Genomic DNA, 23364 nt, shown 5'->3' with positions numbered 1-23364 from the left:
AGAGTCCAAAAATATGCTCAGCATGCAGATGAAATCAGAACGGCCAAAATCACACTGAGTGCAACTAGAAAGATTTAAAAAAACAAGAAGGGTTTCACAGTATGTTAGCAACAAGAACGAAAGTCAAGAAACTTTGGGCCCTTATGAATGAAGGAGCAACTAGTGACAGAGGATGAAGGAAGAGTAATTATATCAAGCTTTTTTTTTTGGCTCTTCTTCAATGAACAAGTCAGCCCGACTCTGCACTGGACGAGCACAGTATGGGAGAATTGACCACGCTCTGTGAGAAAGAAGTGGTTCTGGACTATTTAGAAAGCGGACGAGCCAAACACCGGCGGCAGATGTGCTGCATCTGAGGTCTAAAGGAGCGGTGATTGATGCAGCCACTGGCATATCTTTGAAAACTCATCGATCGGGATGTCCCGGATGACTGGAAAAACCTAATGATGCTCGACTCTTTAACAAAAAGGAAGGAGAGGATCCGGGGAACTAATAGCCTCCCCTCAACTCAGCTGCTGGGAAAATCATGGAGCACGCCTATACGGAATTCAATTCTGAAGCACTTAGAGAGAGATATGATCAGGAAGCATCAGCATGGATTCACAAGGTAAGTCAGCTACCTGACTAATAATATTTCTAAAGGATGATAGAAGGGGTTTGATGATGAGGGGAAACAGTCTGGATGTTTATTCTGATTTAGCAAAGCTTTTATACTCGTTTCCACATATTTCGGCAAGTTAAAGTCAGAAATCGCTGGATAAGGACTATAAGGTGGGATTAAAGCTGCTAATCATCGCTTCACAGGTAGTGATCATAATGGCTCTAGCTTGGAGCCGTATCATAGTGACGTGCCAAAACTGGCGTTCTGGGCGTGATTTTTAAATATTTCATTAATTGGAGGATGCGTGCTGCAAGCAATTCGATGCATAACTGGGAGTGTGGGTAGATAGCTGGTAGGATAGTACAGAGGGACTAATAATTAGAGAGATTGGTCAAAAGAACCTGATAAGGTTAACAAGGACAAAGTGCAGAGTCCTCGATTAGGATGCGAAAATCTCATTCACTCGTACAGACTATGAAGAGTGGCTAGGCAGGAGTTTGCAGCAGAAAAGACTAGGGTACAGTCTATAGAAAACTGGATATGAGTTGCCAGTATGCTTTGCCAAAGAAGGCTAACAAGCATCTTTGGTTTATAATTAGGGCATTGCTAGGCAATTCAGACGCTGCTCATTCCCCTCATTCAGCATTGTGAGGCCCTCATTGATTACTGTTGTCCAGTTTTGCGCCCACACTACAAGGAGAATGTGGAAAAAGTGGAAAGATCAGTGAGTGGCAACAAAAGTATTAGGCGGCTGAGCACATGGCTTATGAAAGAGGCTGAGAAAAAAAAAACTGGTGTTTAGTTGAGAAAGATAGAATGAGGGGATTTGATACTGCTTTCAACTACCTTTGAAGAGGCGATTGTTCTCGACATGAGGATGTATCGGAACCTACCATAGAACGGTGTTCCAGCGTCTCAACGGCTAGCAGCTGACAGGAGAGAGGAATGGAGACGTAAGCACTAGCTGTTCTCTCAAACAAGTTTGCAGCTTGGGAGTAGCAGTATACAGATAAGGAATCGATAGCTACATGGTCTACAAAGTATGCCTTTAGTTGGTGACACGGTAGTTGTAGGAGTGTGGAGTAGTACGAGATAAGAAACTTTTAATGCTCAATGGAATGGTTCCTACTTGGGAAGGAGGGGTTGATATGCGATCGTTACTCTTAGAGGCTTTATGTTAAGGTCAGATGTTCTTTGGTGGAGGATCGAGTAAAGGCCCTGGGCATCTCTCGTGTCCGTGTAGAGGCTTTTAAAGTTACAAGTCTAGACTTGGGAATGGTATATACCTAGCCCTTTGGAGCAGTTGGCTTTGGAGGGCGTATTATACTCTCCTGAAGTGGGATGGTCCGTGCTTTGAGCAGGCGGGTCTCGACTCGTTTTACCTCCATACCCCTTAGCGAATCTAGTCTGAATCTTCTTTCCCTCAATATGCTCTCTAACCGTTCAATTTATCAGGTGAGATCCATGTGGTCCTAATGATCTCTTGTCCAAATGCCTCTCTGTCTATTAGTCAGGCTCAGATCTCTACGTTGGGCACTTAGTCTGAGCTTTGCTTCATTGCATCTGTTCCTCTGACAGTGATCCCAAATCGTATGAAAGTTACCAGGTGTGACGTTAGAGTGGTAAATAGATATTCATTGAAAAGTGACAGGGCAGAAAAAGTTAATTAACTCACCTCACTGACTGACCTGACCCGACGGGTAACCCTTTAAAATGTTAGCAAGCACTAAATGAATTAGAGGCTTTTGAAATGCAGTCTGCATTGTTAGATGTGCAGAAGGGAGGTGTAAATCATTTGCTTCACGCGTTAGATGTAACGCAAACAGTTTGCTCTATTGCTGTATGTTTTAATTCAGAAGATCAAAAGGAATATTTAGCAGTTAAGCAAGAATACTGACCGTTGAAAAAGTGTTATTGTCTCTGTGTCTCTGAAGCTCGTTGTGGTAACCTGTATCTGAACTGTTTAATAAAAGTAGAAATAAAATACCGTGCTAATTTGCCAGGAGTGTTGTGGCGACCAATAGGAGTTAAGCCTATTGTTTCATCAGAACAACAAGCCTGCTGGAATGTATAAGAAGCCATGGACACGATCCTGCTTCATCTCAAGGATCTGCCTTAGTTTCAAATGGGAAGGGAGGGAAACCTAAGCCACAAGGATTGATGATCCCTAGGTCAAATTCACTGGAGTCACTCTGGAATATGGACATTGAAATTTCCCTGGTCATTTGTCCAATCTTCCCCTTCTTGTAAGCTTCTTTTTTGTGTTTAAGATTAGCAAGGATTTCACTGTTAAGCCAAGCTGGTCGCCTGCCATATTTACTATTCTTTCTACACATCGGGATGGTTTGTTCCTGCAACCTCAGTAAGGATTCTTTAAAATACAGCCAGCTCTCCTGGACTCGTTTGCCCCTCATATTATTCTCCCAGGGGATCCTGCCCATCAGCTCTCTGAGAGAGTCAAAGTCTGCTTTTCTGAAGTCCAGGGTCCATATTTTGCTGGTCTCCTTTCTTCCTTGTATTGGGATCCCGAACTCGACCATCTCGTGGTCACTGCTGCCCAGGTTCCCATCCACTTTTGCTTCCCCTACTAATTCTTCCCAGTTTGTGAGCAGCAGGTCAAGAAGAGCTCTGGCCCTGGCTGGTTCCTTCAGCACTTGCACCAGGAAATTGTCCCCTACACTTTCCAAAAACTTCCTGGATTGTCTGTGCACCGCTGTATTGCTCTTCCAGCAGATATCAGGGTGTTTGAAGTCTCCCATGAGAACCAGGGCCTGCTATCTAGTAACTTCTGCTAGTTGCCGGAAGAAAGCCTCGTCCACTTCATCCCCCTGGTCTGGTGCTCTATAGCAGATTCCCACCACGACATCACCCTTGTTGCTCATACTTCTAAACTTAATTCAGAGACTCTGTATTATCGGCTACCAGCAGCCAAAGCTAGAGCGGGGAAGCTGGGCAATTCACTAATGCAGAGTCCATCCGTCCTTGACATGGAACTCGGTGAGAGGGAGATGCTGTGTGTGGGACTTGTGTGCTAGTCGGAGGATGGTCCTGCTCTCTCTCCCACAACGGGCTGTGCAGTGAAGGAAGCTCTCTCCATGTCTGCACACCTTCAAAATTCAGAGCAAGTTTTTACCTCTGTTCGTAATGGTTGTGGGTCTGGCTGCCTCCCCTCTTCCCTCCATTCCCTGGGCACCTCAGCACACACCTTATTCTCCATCTTTCTGAGCCGTGTAGCTGCATGTTAGACATTCAGGTGGGAGGCTCCAAAGCTCTACACAATTTCACCCTCCTGCATCTCCTCACCCTGTCCCCCTCGGCCTCCCCGTTCTGCCAAAAGCTCCTTCACCTCCCCCAGTCTCTTCTCTGCCATCGCCTTCCTCTGCCCCGAGAACAGCCTCTCCATCCATCCCTGCACCTCTGTAATGCAACGTTCTGTTAGGAGAGATGTGCACTGGAAGAGACTCTGCTCTTGGGGCCAGGGCCCTGGGCTGGCGGGGCCAGGGAGCTGAGGGGCCCATGCTGGGAGAATGGGGACCCAGGATCATGGGCCTGTGCTGGGAGACTCTGCTCTGTTTTTCAGCCAGTGATTTTGGGCTGTTCCTTTCGGATGAGGACCCGAAGAAGGGGATTTGGCTGGAAGCTGGGAAGGCTCTGGACTATTACATGCTCCGCAATGGGGTAAGTTCCCAGTCCCTGCCCCTGAGTCCCCATGCATCCTTCCCCAAGCTCTGGACTGTGACGTGCCCTGCAGTGCAGTACATGCCTCTACTGCCCTCAGCCCCAGTGCAAGGTTTTTAGAGGTTTTTAAGGCCTGGCTTGCAAAAGCCCTGGCTGGAATGATTTAGATGGGAATTGGTCCTGCTTTTGAGCAGGGGGTTGGACTAGATACTTCCTGAGGTCTGTCCAACCCTGATAGTCTATGATTCTATGCTCTGCCGTGCCCGGTGCAGCCTGCTCCATAGCCCTGGGTACTCCCTCCCATCTCCCGGGCATGGCTGTTCCTCGGGGGTGAGCGGGGTTCCCTGGTACAGAGGGGAGGGCATGGTGACCACATGCCCGCACAGGCATGCCCGGACGCTGGCGCTAACACTGAGCACCTGCTCTATAGGACACCATGGAGTACAAGAAGAAGCAACGACCGCTCAAGATTCGCATGCTGGATGGGACGGTTAAAACAGTCATGGTGGACGACTCCAAAACGGTCACGGACATACTCATGACAATCTGTGCCCGGATTGGTAAGGAACGGAGCACTGCCCAGGCCAAAGCCAGGGGCAGGATGAGAGGGTGCGATGTCTTGCTTGGGGAGGTGAAGAGGGATGAGGCGATGTTGCCTGGCTGTTGGGGGGTGAGAGGATGGGGAGGGTGAATTGCCTGGCATGGGGAAAGGGTGGGAAGGGGTTGTTGCCTGGCCAGGTGGGGGGGCCCAGGGACAAGAGGTTGGGGAGGGGGCATTGCTTGGCTGTGGGGGGTCGGGGAGAGTGGGCAGCAGTGCCTGCATGCAGGTAGGGGGTGCTGTCCTTCAGGGGCACTGCCCAGGCAGGGGGTGTTTGTGTCCCATAGGGCGTATTGCAGGGATGCTGAACTGGACAGGGGGAGCTCTGTGTTCTTGGGGGCTCCCCAGCCTGTGGCTGCCAGGCAGGCTGTGATGGGCACTGCGCTGTCTGCCCCTGCAGGCATCACCAATCATGATGAGTACTCACTGGTGCGGGAGATGATGGAAGAGAAGAAGGAAGAGATCACAGGCACTCTCAAGAAGGACAAGACCTTGCTGCGGGATGAGAAGAAGATGGAGAAACTCAAGCAGAAGTTGCACACAGACGATGAGTGTACGGACCTGCCCTGTGCTGGAGGCAGGAGGGGTGGGGCCAGCCCGCACTGCGGGTAGTGAGTGGGCAAGTGGGCGCCATGGGGGGAGGTCAGTCCCGGGGATGGCCAGCGCTGTGGATGGAAGGAGGTTGCAGTGGGAATGTGGGGGTTGTTCCTGCATAGTCTCTCTCAGTGCCTTGGGTCAGTCGGTCTGTCCTTCCCAGCTTCATGCCCTGGGCAGGGACTAGCTATGGGGCTGGCGTTTGGCCCTGCTCACGTTCTGTGCTCTCGGCAGTGAACTGGCTGGATCATGGGCGAACACTGCGTGAGCAAGGCATCGACGACAACGAGACGCTGCTGCTGCGACGCAAGTTCTTCTACTCCGACCAGAACGTGGACTCCAGGGACCCTGTGCAGCTCAACCTGCTCTACGTGCAGGTACCCACCCCCCCAGCCTGTTCCCTGCCACGAAAGCTTAGCTAGTGACCCGTTCCCCGCTCCCCAGGCCATGCCGGTCCTCTCCAGCCTCAGCCCTGTGCTGCTCAGGGCTCGTGTCCTGGCCACAACGCTCTGGGGTTTTGCAGTGTGAATTGCATGCTGTTACCTGGTGCAGGGCAGCTCTCCGTGGCTGGGAGCTGGCGCTCTGCTGGCCCATTGCTCTCCATGTCCACTAACGGGAAACTAAGAAGGACTTGGCTTAGTTTGGAGCAAGAAAGATTTAGGCTCTGTCTACGCTAGCATTTGTGTCAGCAAAAGTCATGTCACTCAGCTTGTGGAAAACAGCTCCTCGGGTGCCCAGCACTCGCTCGATGGGAGACGCTCTCACCCGACACAGCTACCACCACTCGGGGGGGGGGGGGGGGGTGGTTTTTTTGATGTCACAGGGACAGCAGCTACACAAGCGACCTGACAGCAGCACATCTGCATTGGTACTGCTGTGCCACTCTCAGCTCACCAGCGTAGACGTGGCCTGAGTCTGGGCATTAGGCCCAGCTCTCCCCCAGCAGGGATGGTTCAGCAGGTGACCTGAGGAGGCTGTGGGGTCCCCATCATTGCAGGGTTTTAGGAGCGGTGTGACGATGTGGTTCTGGCGAGACCCAACTGAGAGTGCCAATTCAGGACCAATTGCTCAAACAGGGCAGTCACAGCCCAAGGCTGGGGTTTTTCCACCTGTAAGGCAAACCAAACCAGCCAGACAACAGACTTCGGTGTCACCTCTCGCTAAGCCGCAAGTCACACAAACAATCTTGACACTCCCCAGTCTCCCAGCATTCACCACCAGTCCCCACACGTCCTGGCATGAAATAGTTATGAAAACGACACCCAGTAGAAAAAACAGGATTCTCATTTGATCCCAAAGACAAGCCAACCAAGGTATATACATAGATTCTTACCACAATCACGGTTGCCAATCCTTTAGATCTAAATCTAAGGTTATTATAAAGAGGAAAAAATAGGACTGAGAGCTAGAATTTCGTTAAATGAAATCATTCATGCCAGTAATGCAAAGTCTTAGTCCAGGCTGATAGCAGTGATGATCGAACTGCAGTTCAAATAAGTCTCTAGGAGACGTCCTGGCTGGATGGTCATTCATCCTTGTTCAAGCTGCAGTTTGTAGCAAAGCCCTCCAGAGGTAATAAGCAGGATTGAAGACGAAATGGAGACGAGCCTCTCCTAATATAACCTTTCCAGGGTAAAACACTTCTTTTTCCTATTGAAAGTGTACAGCAAAATGGAGTCTCAGTCACATAGTAGTTTCTGCACACCCTGCTGAGTCACACAGAGGATCCACCTCCTCTCTATGGTCAACTTGTTGTAGTTAATGTCCCCTAAGCCTCAAGGCTGAGGTCTAAGGCTTGACTGACACACTTCGGGTGTTACCCAGGGATGACGCCAGCACCTAATCTAATAACACTACAGTACACAGCTCATGATTCTAACGGTTTCAACTAGACGAAACAGATACGAGAGCTATAACAAAGCATTAATCGTAACCATAACCTACCTGTCTGGTCTCAGACACCTTATATGACCCCCTTTACATAGGATTTGGTGCCACTACAGAACCTTGGTTGCAACCCATGTTCTGTATGGTCCCAGTTTATATCAATAACGTCACAAGCGGACTGGACAAACCCTGTCAGGGGTGGCTTGGTATCAGTTAGTCCTGTCGCAGCGCAGTGGGCTGGACTGGCTGAGCTCTTCGGGCTCCGTCCTGCCTTGCTGCGCTCCAGCGGCCCCAGTGCAGCTTCCTGCTCCCTTCTAACCCTTTCCCTGGGGAACTAGCAGTGTCTGGGCTTGGGGGGCTGCGGCTCAGGCTGCTGCCCTGTGCGAATGGGAGATGGGCTGCCCTGGTCTGGCACCTCCTGTCCCTTAGGAGCTGCCACTTCTTAACCCCAAGGAGAAGTTTTTGAGCAGCTAGTAATGCATCTCTCCCCTCCCCCTATACACTCTGTGTAAGGCCAGGCCCTAGCCAGCTCCTGGGCCTGACTTGCCTCCTGTCCCCCGCAAAACCGCAAAGCAGCTTAGCCCCAAGTCAGCAAACAGTCATCTTCAGAGAGCGCCAGGTAGGAACAAGCTCCACAATATTCTCAGCACGTCATGTTAAGCCAGAGTGCGGGAACTTCCCCTCCAGCCAGTGTGCAGTTCCCTTCCCCTCTCTTTTCTCTGCCCCCCAGCCAGTGTGTGGCTCCCCTCCCTCCCCCCGCAGTCAGCATGCAACCCCCATCTCCTCTCCTTCCTCCCCAGCCCCCCCACCACCATGAGACCCCCATCCCTTCTCCTTCCTCCTCATCCCTCCTCACCCCCCAGCCAGTGTGTGGCTCCCCTCCCTCCCCCTGCAGCCAGCGTGCAATCCTTGTCCCCTCCCCAGCCAGCGTGTGACCCCCAGCCAGTGTGTGACCCCCACCCTCCCTTCTTCCTCCCCAGCCAGCGTGTAACCACACACACCTGGTCAGTGTGTGGCTCCCCCTCCCCCAGCCCAGTGCCCCAGACTCACCCTTCTCCTCTCCCGCAGGCTCGTGATGACATCCTGAATGGCTCCCACCCTGTCTCCTTCGACAAGGCCTGCGAGTTTGCTGGGTTCCAGTGTCAGATCCAGTTTGGATCCCACAATGAGCAGAAGCACAAGCCAGGCTTTCTGGAGTAAGGGTCCCAAGGAGCCCTACAGAGGCGCCCCCCCAGCCGCCCCTGCCCCCCAGTCCGGCACTCGGCTTAGCGTTACTTTGAGGGCGGAGCTCCCGGCCTTCTCCCTGCCACACCCGTTCCAGGGAGCCCTCTGGGTACCTCTGCAGTGTGGAGGGGTCTGCTTCGGGGATGAGGGTCCTGACGGAGCCCTGAGCTCCGGCCTCTCCCATGTCCGCCCTGTCCCAAGGACTCACTCCCTGCTCATGCCCTGCCTGGGGCTCCTGCGGGGGGCTGATGCCAGGACTTGGCACTGGGGCTTATCCAGGGCACGTGCTGGGGGTCAGCAGGCCTGCACCAGGCTCTGCCAGTAACAGCTGGTTCTGCTTTCCCTGTAGCCTGAAGGACTTCCTGCCCAAGGAGTACATCAAGCAGAAAGGCGAGCGCAAGATCTTCATGGTGAGTGTGTCGGGGTGGGGCAGGCCACTGCCTGGGCCTGCCCTGGGATCTGTTCGCCTGGCCTGTGCACAGCCAGGCCCTGGCCTCTCCCAAAGCTGCAGGACCCATGCCCAGGAGAGGAGGCAGGAGCCTGGGGCAGCTACTCAATGAGGCATTCGGTCATTTGGTGTGCGTCTGTGGCTGGGATGGAGGTCTGGTAGTTCCTGGGAGAGCCCATAGCGGGGAGGGGCAGGGGCAGGGGCAGGGGCAGGGGATACACCGGCTGTGGGAGAGGCTGCGTAGCAGTTCAGGCTGATGAGCACAGCTGCTTTGAGGGGAGGTTCATGGAGGGCTGGTGGAAGGCAGAGTGGGAGAGAGCAGGACAAGGGTGGTGGCTGGCAGGGTCCGGTGAGGCCCTGGTTGCTGGGAGGGCCGTGACGGGGTGGCCAGGAGCGGGGGGGGAGGGGGGACAACAGGCAGAGTGGGGCGCCCTGGAGGGAGCCATGGCGTTGGGGTTATCGGCTCTGCTCTCTCAGGCTCACAAGAACTGCGGCAACATGAGCGAGATTGAGGCCAAAGTTCGCTACGTGAAGCTCGCCCGCTCCCTGAAAACCTACGGCGTCTCCTTCTTCCTGGTCAAGGTGAGCCAGTGGCTCCCCACGTGCCCCGGCCTCCTGTCCCTGCCACCCCTCCAGCTATCGGTGTCCATGCGACCCCCCGCATCACTCCTCCCCTCCGCTCTGCTCACGTGTTCTCTCCCTCCTTCGTCACTGGGGCATCATCCAGCGGAGTGGGGCCCGTGGGGCTACACCCTTGCTGATGGGACATTGCCCTGCTGGTGGAGCTGGGCCCTGGAGGTGCCTTTGCTTTGGGGCAGCTGTAACCCTTCCCTGTCCTGGTGCTAGGAGAAGATGAAGGGAAAGAACAAGCTGGTGCCGCGGCTGCTGGGGATCACCAAAGAGTGTGTGATGCGTGTGGACGAGAAAACCAAGGAGGTGATTCAGGAGTGGAACCTCACCAACATCAAACGCTGGGCTGCCTCACCCAAGAGCTTCACCCTGGTAAGGGCCTGTCCCCCAGCATCCTCCAGCCTGCCCCCCAGTGCCTCCGGCCTTCCCCTGCCTCCAGCCTGCCCCTTCCAAACCACACCAGCCTCTGGGGCATGGCTGCCTTGCCCAAGAGCTTCGCCCTGGTAAGGGCCTGCCCCCCTACTGCCTCCGGCCTGCCCCCCTACTGCCTCCGGCCTGCCCCTTCCAGACCACACCAGCCTCTCGGGCTGGGCTGCCTCACCCAAGAGCTTCACCCTGGTAAGGGCCTGTCCCCCAGCACCCTCCAGCCTGCCCCCCAGTGCCTCTGGCCTGCCCCTTCTAGACCACACCAGCCTCTGGGGCTGGGCTGCCTTGCCCAAGAACTTCACCCTGGTAAGGGCCTGCCCCCCCACTGCCTCCGGCCTGCCCCCCAGTGCCTCCAGCCTTCCCCTGCCTCCGGCCTGCTGCTTCCAGACCACACCAGCCTCTGGGGCTGGGCTGCCTCGCCCAAGAGCTTCACCCTGGTAAGGACCTGTCCCCCAGCACCCTTCCCCAGTGACTCTCCTGTTCCACCACTGCCTTCAGCATGCCCCTCCCTGACCACACCAGCCTCCTGTGCTAGAGAGTGTCTGCGAAGAGCTTCCCCTGGGAAGGACCTGGACTCTTGCCCCTCCCCAACACCTCTGGCCAAGCCGTGCCTCCCACACCTCTCCTTGCCTTCTGGGTCCCCTCCCCCCATGCACATGCGTTCCCTGGGGGCAGAGCAGTACCTTTTGGCATGGAGCTAAGGTGCAAGCCAGGCAGGGCAGCAGGTGCCGGCTTTGGTGCTGCCCAGTGTCCTGTTGCTGTAGGATTTCGGGGATTACCAGGATGGGTACTACTCAGTGCAGACGACGGAGGGGGAGCAGATCGCCCAGCTCATTGCTGGCTACATTGACATCATCTTGAAAAAGGTGAGGCTGTGCAGGAGGGGTTGCAGGGGGTGGAGGTCACACGGGGTCATGCAGGGGTGAGGCTGTGCAGGAGGGATCGCAGGGGGTGGAGGTCACACGGGATCATGCAGGGGTGAGGCTGTGCAGGAGGAGTCGCAGGGGGTGGAGGTCACACAAGGGGTCATGCAGGGATGAGGCTGTGCAGGAGGGGTTGCAGGTCACACGGGATCATACAGGGATGGGCTGTGTGGTGGTGGGGCTGTGCAGGAAGGGTCGCAGGGGGTGGAGGTCACACGGGATCATGCAGGGGTGAGGCTGTGCAGGAGGAGTCGCAGGGGGTGGAGGTCACACGGGATCATGCAGGGATGGGCTGTGTGGTGGTGGGGCTGTGCAGGAAGGGTCACAGGGGGTGGAGGTCACACAAGGGGTCATGCAGGGATGAGGCTGTGCAGGAGGGGTCCTGGGGTGGAGGTCACACGGGGTCATGCAGGGATGGGCTGTGCAGGAGGAGTCGCAGGGAGTGGAGGTCACATGGGGTCATGCAGGGATGAGGCTGTGCGGGGGAGGGGTCGCAGGGGGTGGAGGTCACATGGGGTCATGCAGGGATGAGGCTGTGCAGGCGGGGTCACGGGGTGGAGGTCACACAAGGGGTCATGCAGGGGATGGGCTGTGCGGGGGAGGGGTCACAAGGCAGAGCGTGGCCAGCAGGGGGGCAGTGCTGCCATAGGGACGTGCAGCTGTACAGGCTGCGCTGAACTACCAGGGGATGGTTCCCGTGCTGCTGTGCTTCTGCCGATAGGCTGGAAGGAGTCACATTGCTGCAGGGAGCAGAGAGGGCAGGTGGGTGGGGGCTGAGGCCAGGCCAGCCGGGGGGTAGCATGGAGGTGCCTGGTTTAGAGCCCAGGAGTCAGGAATAGCAGAGTTGTGGCTGCTCCCCCCCTCCAGTGGCTGCTGCATGGGACCAAGCAGGGAGGGCAGGAGCTTTCCCTCCCCCTCCCCCTGGAGTCACAGGGGTGATCCCAGCATCTTCCTGGCCCCTCTCAACCCTGCCCCCGGCAGGGCTCTGCTCCTGGAGTAGCCCCAGGGGCACTGGAAGCTATCCTGGGCCATGTCCCCGCACCCTCCTCTGGGGGACTCCCCTGGGGTTGATGCTGACTAATGGACTCTCTTTCTCTCTCTGTCCTACAGAAAAAGAGCAAAGACCACTTTGGGCTGGAGGGGGATGAAGAGTCCACCATGCTGGAAGACTCCGTGTCCCCAAAGAAGTATGGCTCTGGGCAGCCAGCGGGGAGGGTTCCAGGGAGGGAGAGCTCAGTCCCTCAGTGGCTGGGGTTAGAGCACTGAACGGACAGATGTGTGGGCTGCTGGACAGTGAATGTGAGCGAGTCTCTCCTGGCCATGCTCGCTGTGCTGCATGTGAGGGCTGCCAGGTCCTCCAGGTGTGGGGAGCGAGACAGGGCAACGCCCCCCCTGCGGAGTTGCCCTTACCAGCCTGACATCAGTCCTGGGCAAGGTAATGGAGCGGCTGGTACGGGACTCGAGTACTAAAGAGTTAAGGGGGGGGGGGGTCACAGCTCCTGTCTGACTAACTTGACATCTTGTTCCGATGAGGTTACGAGCCTGCATGGCAAAGGTGACAACGTCGATGAGATGCCCTTAGACTCCCATAGGGCGCTATTCTTGGTGCTACATGACATTTCAATTTAAAAAACCGAGAGCAATATAAAGTTAACAAGGCTAACGTTCAATGGACTAAAAACTGGCTGGTAGATCTCGAAATCTTCATCGAGCAGGTGTGTTTCTAGTGGCTCTCACAGGGATCAGGGCTTTGCCCTAGGCTAGTTCACGTTTTTACCAATGACCTGCAACAAAACATAGAATCATCCCAGATAAAGTTTGCAGATGTCACAAAATGGGGAGAGCAGTAAATAACCTAGAGGAGAGGTCACTCATACAGTGCGATCCAGATCGCTTGGTAAGCTGGGCACAAGCAAACAGCATGGATTTTAATACAGCTAAATGTAAATGTGTATTGTCATGGACCCACAGGATTGGTGCTATGGCCTGGCTTTGGAACAGTCTCTAGGAGGAACCTGTTAACGGGCCAGACCCCCGAGGGTCTCACTCTTCCTCCAGAGTTGGCCCTGCGGCTTCACCACCTCCTTAGGCTGGATCTCTGAGCCTGCAGCCCCCCTGCTTCACCCTGTGAGCTCTGGTTAGTGAGTCCCACTGAGATAAACCCTGATGGAGACCTACCCACTCCACAGGGATTAATGCACCTCGCCCAGCATCTGCAGTGACGCTCACCCAGTGCTGCCAGAACAGTTGGGTCTGTCAGTCACCTGGACACAGCACAGGGAGCCCTTAGGGTAGCCCAGAGAACTGACGGTTGGAGCATCCTCCAGTCTGGCCAGCCCAGAGCCCAGCCACACTGTAGGGAACTCATTTCTTTTGACCTCCTTTGTCAGACTCCAGGTGAGAGTCCCAGCTCCTGCCTGCTTTGATTCCCCCACCTCATTCCTCCCCAGTCCTTTGTTCTCCAGCTGGGGAATGGTGCTCAGCCTCCCAGCTGCGCTACCCAGATCGCTTGGTAAGCTGAGAGGTGGGAGAATCACAGTCCCTGGGGGGCATTGAGTGCTAGGTGTCAATGTCTGAGCGATTGGATTTGTCATTGTCTTCTCAGATGCTGCATTGATATGGGGACAGGGCCCAGACAGCTTGGCAACAACCACACGTGTCCTCAGCCTGTTCTGAGAGCAAACAGCCCTTTTCCACCCATGGAGGAACAATGCAGGGGAAGCTGAGGCACAAACAGGGCTCATAAAAATGTTACAGAATATTCCCACTTTGTCATATATACATCTAGGAACAAAGACCATAGTCACACTCATAAGATAGGGGACGGTGTCCTGGGAAGCAGTGACTCTGAAAAAGATTTGGTGGTCTTGGTGGATAATTAGCTGAACATGAGCTTCCAGTGTGACACTGTGGCCAAAAGAGCTAATGCGACCCTGGGATGCATAACCAGGGAAATCTCACGTAGGAGCAGCGAGGTTATTTTACCTCTGCATTTGGCACTAGCACGACTGTGTGGAAATGCTTTGTTCAGTTCTGGTGTCCACAATCCAAGGAAGATGTTGATAACTTGGAGAGTATTTACAGAAGAGCCACAGAAATGATTTAAGGATTAGAAAACCTGCTGTATAGCGATAGACTCAGAGCTCAGTCTACTTAGCTTAAAGAGAAGGTTAAGTGGTGACTTGATCCCAGGCTGTAAGTACCTGTGTGGGAACAAACATTCTTGAGTGCTTGCTCATGTCGATTCCATTCTGGGTGCGCGCAACCATGTGCAGTGCTGTCGGAGATTTTTGCCTTAGCGGTATCTGTAGGATCAGCTGTGGCACCCTCTTGAGTGCTGCGCTCATTTGCTGGTATATCGGGCGCCACCGGGTCTCCGCCCTCTCAGATCCTTCTTACCCATGGTTGGTAGTTAACAGCTCTTTACAACCCATTGTCTGTCTTTGTGTGTGGTTCGTTAGTATTTAGTTAGCCCTGAAGTTAAGTGCTAGGTTAGTTAGAGTCTTGGCTGGAACTTTGCCCCGGCGTGGAGCATCCGCCGCCTTTTGCCCCCGCTTCGAAGTATGCTTCTCATGGAGCAGGCCGATGCTGATCAGTGACCCCCACAACAGGTGTTTGAACTGTTGGGGGCGTCCTATAGAGAGGACAAGTGCAGCATCTGTAAGAACTTTCATCCTAGAACCCAGAAGGAGCGGGATATCTGCTTGAGGGCCCTCCTCACGGAGGCTGTGCTTCATCCTGCATGGGAGCCCTCCTGCTCGGACTCCACTCCCTATCTCTGCATTGGTGTGGAGCGCTCCGCCCGGCACTGTTCCCTCTCACTGGTGCCTAAGAAGCGGCAAAAGAAGAGCTCCCCAGCACCAGAAGGGAAGGGGGCTTTGGGCAAACGGCCGATGTCAGGCCCGCTCTGCAGCTTCACGGGGATACTGCTGCTGCCCGACCCCCAAGCCCAGCCAGGAATCCGCCTCCGTCTGCCGGGAATGGCAGGGGACCCTGGCTTCTCTTTAGGCCTTCGCTGCCCGAGGTGGCCATGGGAGGTAAAGAAGCAGCAGAGCGGCCAGCACCGCAGACATCACATCAGACGCTGGACTCAGCTAAGACCCCAACATCCCAGAGCATGACGGTCCTGGGACTACCCTCTAGGGCAGCAGAGCATTCTCAGTCCCCAGACTGCAGGCATAGATTCCCATCGCCCCACCTAGGACCCCGGCACCATGACCTCAGTCTCCAGTCATAAGACCCACGTCCCCGACGCCACGCTCTCCCGCTACAAGGCATGGGACATTGAAGTTGAGACAGTGGTCCCTATACCCTCGGTAACGGCAGCTTCCTGCCAGAGATCACCATGGCGCAGGTCAGCATCACCTAAGCGGTCTCCCAGCCATCGTTCCCCACTGGGCACGATCGCTCCAGTTCACGGCACCACTCTCTGCCTCCGCAGTACTGCTCGTCAAGCAGGCATGGATCCTCGCCCTCTTCTCACCAGTCAGCGACGAGGATCAAGTCGGCAGACTCAGGTCTCCATGGCAGTGGTCTGAGTGAGAGCAGGATTTCAGTCCCTTGCTGAGGAAGGGTGAATCACCGCCGACCCGCAAGGCTGGCACAGCATCTGTGGCGGCAGTGTGGCAGCAGAGGCAGTGGCCTGCGAAGTGGCTGTACTGGAATCTGTGGGGCGTGCTCCCGCTGTTCCTCCCTGGCCACCTTGGACAAACTGCCCCGGCACCAGAGTTGGAACATGGTGCCGAATCCGATGCGGGGGCAGCACAGCAGGCTCCAGCACCTAAGGAGCCGTACCTGGAGAGGGAAGAGTAACCCGGCCCTCCGCCTGCGGTGCAGTTGTTGTCGTTGTCTCCAGACGAAGTGGTGACGGGCCCCTCCCAAATGGGCAGCCACCCAACGAGTTCAAGGAGCACCAGGCCCTCCTTAAAAGGGTGGCTACCAATCTGAACCTGGAAACTGAGGAGCTAGTGGAGGAGTTGGAGTACCTCTTTAATGTTGTTATACCCTCTACCAACCCAGCCTGGGTCACGCTGCCCGTCTACCCAGGGGTCCTTAAGATTGCGAAGTCGCTGTGGCAGACCCCCTCTTCCATTCTATGTACTACGCCCCTGCAAAGGGATTTGAATATCCATACACACCTCCTCCAGCAGGGTCGTTGGTTATGTCCGCTGTCAATGAGAGGGACAGGCAGGGTCAGGTGAGTGGCACACCAGAAAACAAACACTCCAAGAGACTGGACTTGTTTGGCAGAAAAATTTATTCAACGTCCAACCTGCGCTTTTGGATATCTAACTCCCGGCCTTGTTAGGCAGGTACAGTTTTAATCTGTGGGACTCTATCAGCAAATTCAAGGAGGCCTCCCACAGAACCGAGCCCAGGAGTTTGCTGCCTTGATGGATGAGGGCAAAACAGTAATGAGAGGTGACCTCCAGATGGCGGGGGACACGACAGACTCGGAGGCCAGAGTTGGCACTCCTGCGGTGGTGATGAGGCGCAGCTCCTGGTTACCGTCCTCTGGGTTATCCCAGGAGATGCAGGTCACCATTCAGGACCTCCCATTTGAGGGGGTGGGGCTCTTCGAGCTCACAGACACACGGCTCCATGGCCTTAAAGACTCCTGGGTCACCCTCTGCTCCTTGGGCCTGCACACTCCTCCCTAGTCCAGGAAGCCATTCTGTCCTCCGCCTCCTCCACTCCTGCAGTCTAGGTCCTGGGGGACTCCGTGGCTGAGACCCTACAGGAGAAAGGACAGAGACAAGGGATCTAAGCGGCGACACCCGTCATCTTCCCGTTCATCTGCCCAGCCTGGCCCTTCCAGAGACCTAGGAAGCCAGGAACAGGCATTTTGAGGATGTGCTTGAGGACAGCGCCCTAGTCACATCCCAGGATCCACCCTCCCACTCTTTCCTCAACTGTCCGCACCCCTTCTAGTCGTCCTGGTTGCAGCTGAACTCGGACTGTTGGGTGCTTGACATAATATCTTCAGGTTACACCCTGCAGTTCATGAGTGAAAGGCCATCCAGTGTCTGCTCAAAGAATTTTTTCTTGGATCACTGCCTGAATTCACTACTGCTACGATCAGGCGAAGGTGCCCCCTCTAGTGTTTGTAACCACCCACTCAAGCAGGGCACAGGCCTCGTTGGCAGCTTTCCTAGCCCAAGTGCCAATCCAGGACATCTGTAGGTCAGCCACCTGGTCATCCATCCACACGTTCACGTTCCCTTATGCACTTCCCCCAGCAGGTCCAGGATGATACTGGCTTCAGGAGAGCAGTATGGCAAGCCGCTAGCTGTGAACTCCAAGCCCACCTCCGAGGATACTGCTTGTGAGTCACCTAGAGTGGAATCGACATGAGCAAGCACTCGAAGAAGAAAAAACAGTTACTTACCTTTCGTAACTGTTGTTCTTCAAGTTGTGCTGCTCATGTCCATTCCATGACCCGCCCTCCTGCCCCTCTGTTGGAGTCGCCAGTAAGAAGGAACTGAGAGGGCATAGAGCCAGCGGCGCCCAATATACCAATGCATGAGCGTGGGGCACCATAGCCGGCCCTACGGATACCACTAAGGTAGAAATCTCCAACAGCCACGCACATGGGCGTGTGCACACCTAGAATGGAATCAACATGAGCAACGCATCTCGAAGAACAACAGTTGTGGAAAGGTAGGTAACTGCTTTTGTACGAGTGGGCTCTTCAGTCTAGCAGAGGAAGATGTGACTCAGTCCAGTGGCTGAGAGTTGAAGCCAGACACATTCAGAGCAGAACAAAGGTGTAAACGTTTGATGGAAGGTCATTAGCTATTGGAGCCATCTACAAAGGGTCGCGCTGGGCTCTCCATCCCTGACAATACTGAAAGGGATGGGATAGTTCTCTGAAAGACCTGCTCTAGCTCAGACTCAGTCTCTGGCCTGTGCTGTGCCGAGGGTGAGACCTGGCCGAGCACCGTGGTCCTTCTGGGCCTTGGAATCCTTGAACCCCTGAGAGCTGAGCTGTAGCCGGTGGTGCTGATTCTCTTGCAGGTCAACTGTTCTGCAGCAGCAGTTTAACCGCGTGGGCAAGGTGGAGCATGGCTCAGTAGCCCTGCCAGCCATCATGCGCTCAGGAGCCGGTGGGCCAGAGAACTTCCAGGTTGGCACAATGCCACAGGCACAGCAGCAGATCACCAGTGGCCAGATGCACCGAGGGCACATGCCCCCCCTGGTAAGAGCTGCTTCTGCCACACACAGCCGGCTCTGCCCGCCTTTGGCTGAGTCATGGGGAACATGTGGGGATGGGCCATTCTCCCCTGGGCTGGGTGTCTGTCACCTCAAGTTAATTGCACACTGCCCTTGTGCATTCTCACAGACCTCCCCAGTGCAGACCCCTTTTCCATCTCTCTCTGCACTGCCCCATTCCCTCCAAACCACTCTTGGATCCCCCTTTTCATGGTCACTCGGGTCCTCCTTTCAGCCTGAGCTCCCTGCAGCTGTGCCCCACTTCCAGATCAGCATTGCCAGCAGCTTGTCATCACCTGTGGCATCTGGTCCTGCCCAGGCTGGTGGCCCCTGCAGCGGTATGTGTGGCAAGGGGCTTTTCCTTGACCTGGCTCAGCAACCTCACACCACTGGTGCTCCGGATGGGGCAGTAGTTCCTGCCTACAAGCTGGATGTGCCTCCTCACCCTCCAGCGGGGGCCTTGTTCAGCTGGTGCTGTGTTCATGGTGGGCGAGGCAGGACATAGACTTGACAACATTGGCCTTGTGCATCTCCTTTGGCCCAAGATGTGGCTAGCCCTGAGCTGCCTGTGGTCCCAGATGTCGCCCTCAGGACAGGTGTCAGATGCCGCTCCAGATCTTTCCTTGTTAGGTCTGTCCAGGTAGGGTCCCTGGCTCTGGGCTTTGCCCAGGGCTTGGTGAGAGGTGCTTGCCTTGTCTGGGAAGGCCTCATTGGGCTCCCAACTGGATCCCAGGGCAACCTGTAGGCACCTTGCACTGGTCAGCCGAGTGGGGGTGAGGGGCGCTCTGGGCAGGCCATGTTCCCTCCCTGTCACTGGAGTGGCTGTCGTGCCATGCATTGGATGCAATTCTGACTGTGTCCTCTCTGCAGAAACACCTGCCCAAAACCTCAGCATCGGCAACTGCTTTACTGCCCCTCTGCATGGGTCAGCGTAGCACCCACATAGTGCTGGGCAGGGCAGGGACCAGACCGGGTGCTCAGCCGCTGCAGGGCCCTTAGCCAAATTCCCCCTCGTGTGTTGCAGACCTCGGCCCAGCAGGCCCTGACTGGCACCATCAACTCGAGCATGCAGGCTGTGCATGCAGCACAGGCCACCCTGGATGACTTTGAGACGCTGCCGCCCCTTGGGCAGGACGCCGTGAGTGTTTGGATACCCCCTCTCTTCCCAAGCCTGGCGGGGGGGCAGTGCTGGGGAGGATGAGGGGGCCAGGTCTCTGGGAGTGACTTTGCCCTGAGGAGTTCTGTTCCATGAGGGGCAGATCTGGGGGCCCCAGATCCCAAACATCAGAATGGCCAGACTGGGTCAGACCAATGGTCCATCTAGCCCAGTATTCTGTTTGCCGACAGTGGCCAATGCCAGGTGCCCCAGAGGGAATGAACAGAACAGGTAACCTTTGAGTGATCCATCCCCTGTCGCCCATTCCCAGCTCCTGGCAAACAGAGGCTAGAGACACTATCCCTGTCCATCTTGGCTAATAGCCATTGATGGACCTGTCCTCCATGAACTTATCTAGTTATTTTTGGAGCTCAGGGAGAGGCTGAGGGGGCACCAGCTGCCTCGGGGGCGGGTTCCCCACCTCCTGCTCACAGATGGGGCTGAGGGGTCCCTGGGCTGACTCTGCTCTCGCTCTTTCAGGCTTCCAAAGCCTGGCGCAAGAACAAGATGGACGAGTCGAAGCACGAGATCCATTCGCAGGTGGACGCCATCACTGCCGGCACTGCCTCCGTGGTGAACCTGACTGCAGGTGTGTCCTGGGGCTGGGCTGCAGGGGCGCCCTGCCCCTGCCTAGTGCTCAGACCTCTGCATCTGGTGTGACCCAAGATTGGACCCTGGGGTAGAGACCATCTGCCCCTTCCCCCAGCAAGGCCCAGTGCTGGCTGGACCCCAGACGTTGCCCCCATGCAGCAGAAATCCTAGGCACGCTGCCTCCGCCCTGCCCTGCCCTGCCGCCAGTGCTCTCTGCCCCATGCCCCTTTTGGGGCCCCCTGCCTCGCCCCCACTCTGCGTTGCTGCTCTCCCTCTGAATGTGACTGCATCGCATAGTTCCCACCATGGCACCAGCGTCCCAGCCCAGTGCACCCCCAGCCACACGCCAGGTGCATGTCAGGCCTGGGCTGTGCCCCCAGGCTCCAGGACAGGCAGGGGAATTGGGCCAGGCAGTCACTGAGCGGGGTCAGGCTTGGCGCTCCCCTGTCTCTTTGGACTGTGGGGGCTACTTGCTGCTCCCACTACTCCTGCCTTCTCCCTGCGCAGGGGACCCGGCCGACACAGATTACACGGCTGTGGGCTGTGCCGTCACCACCATCTCCTCCAACCTGACCGAGATGTCCAAGGGCGTGAAGCTGCTGGCCGCGCTCATGGAGGATGAAGGGGGGAATGGGCGACAGCTCCTGCAGGCTGCCAAAAACCTGGCAAGCGCCGTCTCAGACTTGCTAAAAACGGCACAGCCAGCCAGTGTCGAGGTGAGTGTGGGGCAGGGGAGGAAAGGGGGAAAGAGGGACAGAGGGGGTGACGGGATGGGGCTCCGAGGCCTGATCATGTGTTTGCCCTGCTTCCCTGCAGCCGCGACAGAACCTGCTGCAGGCGGCCGGCTCCGTGGGCCAGACAAGCGGGGAGCTGCTGCAGCAGATTGGAGAAAGTGACACCGATCCTCGGTTCCAGGTGAGCGCAGCCCTGGCCAGGGGAAGGGCGGGGCGGGGCGGTTGGCCGCTAATGGGAACAGGTCCTTTTCCCAGGATTGTCCTGCGGCTCCCTTCTCCCAGCATGGAGGCTGGGGCAAGTGGTGTGGGCTGCCCCAGCCTGGGCCCTGTGGAGGACTGCTGTGCCAGACACGGGGGGCAGGGCCACTCCTGCCCCGAGCCAGAGCCTCCATGGAGTAACGCTTCTTCTCTTGTGGATTCCCGTGCAGATCCCAGAGTGCCGCCGCGCTCGGACCCTGCCCACCTCAGAGCCAAAGACGGTAAAGGGGGGGAGCGCAGGGGCTCCCAGCCCTCCTCTTGGGAGCACAATCAGCTGGGTTCTTTGGGAAGGGAACTTGTCAAAATCTGCTCTTCCTGTATCTTGGAAGTTCATGCACTCAGGTCACCCTGCTCTAGTGACCACTCAGAGCTCTGCCCTGTGCTCCCAAATCCCTATCACTGTTCCCCCACAGTCCCCTCTGCTCCAGTGGACCCACCCCTTCCCCCAGCACTGGCTGTTCCTGAGCCAGCAGAGCCCTCCTGCCTGGGCTCAAGCTGGCCTGGGGGCCGCCCAGATGTTTAGTGCTCTCAGGGGCATCCGAGCAGTAGGGCTTGGGGAGGGGCTGGTGCAGAGCTGGGGGGGAGATGGAGCTCAGGCAAGGGAAAGAGGTGAGAGGTGCTGGGAGGAAGGAGAAGGCTGCAGGAGTCCATGAAGGGAAGCGCTAGAGAGAGGCACAGCAGGGAGCAAGGGGCTGAGAGTGATGGGACGGGCTTGGCCTGTCTGAGCCGCTCACAGGACTTTCCGTTCTAGGCCTGAGGCTCTTGTGTGTGCTGCAGGCTGAGGGGCTGGGTCAGGCGCAGTGACTGGCGTGTAGCTGTTCAGACAGACACCCAGGGGAGCAGAGTCCGAGCCCCAGCCTGACCTCCGTCTGCCAGGCTCTGCCACTCAGCAGCCAGACCCGAGTGTATCCACTTCCTGCCTCCTGCACTCTCCTGTGGGTCGCTGCTGCTGCAGACAGTTAATCCGGGTGTGACTGGGGCTGGGAACTAATGAGCTTGGTGCATGTCTTCTCCTGGCTTGTGATTGTGGCTGGAACTGGTGGTGGGTCAGGGGAAAGCGGCCTCTGATTGCAGCAGATTGAGGAGCAAGGGAGGTAAGGCCTTGGGGCCAGAGCTGTCTGTAGCAGGGGCCCTGGGTGAGGGAGCTGACTGACTACCAGGGCAGTGTGCGGTGTGGTGTGGCTGGCCATGTGTGCAAGGACAGTGCCTCATGGCCTGTGCCTGCAGGCTGCCATGCGCCACACGCAAAGCGCTCTATGGGGGGACGTGGCTTGTCGATTGCAGCGTGTCTGTTGGGTGCTGTCAGAGCCATGGTTCTGCTGAGGGGCAGGCGGCTGCCGGCAATGTGGCTGGTGGTGACGTTACCCTTGGTGTGCCCATTGTGTGGCAACACTTGCTTGGAGCCTGTGGCATGTGCGGTCTCAGTACCGGCTGTGGCCCGCAGCGGGCAGTGCCCGTTGTTGCCTGCAGGCGTTGATGGCTCTGAGCCCTCCCCGGGGCTGGTTACATGAGACGCTCCAACAAGCTCCTGTTTCCCTGTTGAATATTTCACGAGGTTCTGGGTGGTCCTGCCAGCTGGCCTGCAGCTCCATGCCCCGGGGCCTGCCCTGACCCTCTGCTTCCCCCCAGGACATGCTCATGCAGCTGGCTAAGGCAGTGGCCAGTGCAGCCGCTGCGCTGGTCCTGAAAGCCAAGAATGTGGCCCAGAAGACAGAGGACTCGGCGCTGCAGACCCAGGTGATCGCAGCTGCCACGCAGTGCGCCCTCTCCACCTCCCAGCTGGTGGCCTGCACCAAGGTAAGAGCTGACTCAAGAGCCAGGTGGCTTAACCCTTCCCTGCCCGCACACCTCCCCTGTGCTGTGCCCAGCACCCTCGGTTCAGCGCTGCAGAGCCGGCACAGGGCGAATGGCGACAGCTCCACGCTCTGCAGGGCTGCGCAGAAAGCCCAGCTGGGACAGCCCAGGGCCAGATCCTGGTGTCCGCCAGCTGCTCGCTCCAACGGCTGGGCCCTGGGTACCTCCCAGCCCCTTCTGCTGCCCCACATTCGTGGGAGGGAGGGGGACCTGGGGCTGATGCACTGAGCTGCTGCTCTGTCTGCTGGCCCTTGGTTTGCAGGGCTGGCAGAGCTCCCTGCCCCGTGGCCTTTGTTGTGTCTGTAACTGTCCCTGTGCCCCAAGCCTTTACTGAATGGACCCCCTCGGGGCCAGGGGCATTAACCCTCTGTGCTGCAGTGGGGCGGGGGAGCATTAACCCTCTCTGCACCGCACTGCTGGACTGGTGGGGGCATCGTTAACCCTCTCTGCGCTGCAGTGCCGGACCCGGGGCAGGGTAGTATTAACCCTGTGTGTGCTGCAGTGCTGGTGGACGCAGGCACGAGGTCAGTAACAGGTCTCCCCCTTCTCC

The 23364-nt window shown here is 56.7% G+C and overlaps 1 protein-coding gene across 3 annotated transcripts in view; it reads left to right on the top strand.

The window, feature by feature from the left end:
- The window catches only part of TLN1 (talin 1), a 116631-nt gene that overhangs the window by 32288 nt on the left and 60979 nt on the right, over nucleotides 1–23364 (top strand). For 2 of the 3 annotated variants that reach the window (XM_032800965.2, XM_075066797.1), the window contains exons 3-18: nucleotides 4182–4279; nucleotides 4710–4839; nucleotides 5278–5430; nucleotides 5706–5848; nucleotides 8427–8554; nucleotides 8932–8992; nucleotides 9508–9612; nucleotides 9877–10032; nucleotides 10851–10952; nucleotides 12120–12196; nucleotides 18027–18207; nucleotides 19246–19359; nucleotides 19858–19966; nucleotides 20476–20684; nucleotides 20785–20883; nucleotides 22590–22757. In XM_032800965.2, the coding sequence (XP_032656856.1) occupies nucleotides 4182–4279; nucleotides 4710–4839; nucleotides 5278–5430; nucleotides 5706–5848; nucleotides 8427–8554; nucleotides 8932–8992; nucleotides 9508–9612; nucleotides 9877–10032; nucleotides 10851–10952; nucleotides 12120–12196; nucleotides 18027–18207; nucleotides 19246–19359; nucleotides 19858–19966; nucleotides 20476–20684; nucleotides 20785–20883; nucleotides 22590–22757 (2033 nt within the window). Of the gene's footprint in view, nucleotides 1–4181; nucleotides 4280–4709; nucleotides 4840–5277; nucleotides 5431–5705; nucleotides 5849–8426; nucleotides 8555–8931; nucleotides 8993–9507; nucleotides 9613–9876; nucleotides 10033–10064; nucleotides 10524–10850; nucleotides 10953–12119; nucleotides 12197–18026; nucleotides 18208–19245; nucleotides 19360–19857; nucleotides 19967–20475; nucleotides 20685–20784; nucleotides 20884–22589; nucleotides 22758–23364 lie in introns of those variants that run through there. The other variant, XM_032800967.2, reaches the window with a different exon arrangement.

The sequence above is a fragment of the Chelonoidis abingdonii genome, chromosome 6, assembly GCF_003597395.2.
Source record: "Chelonoidis abingdonii isolate Lonesome George chromosome 6, CheloAbing_2.0, whole genome shotgun sequence".
Taxonomy (NCBI): domain Eukaryota; kingdom Metazoa; phylum Chordata; order Testudines; family Testudinidae; genus Chelonoidis; species Chelonoidis abingdonii.
Note: the sequence above shows the minus strand (reverse complement) of the source record. Positions and strands in the feature narration are given on the sequence as shown.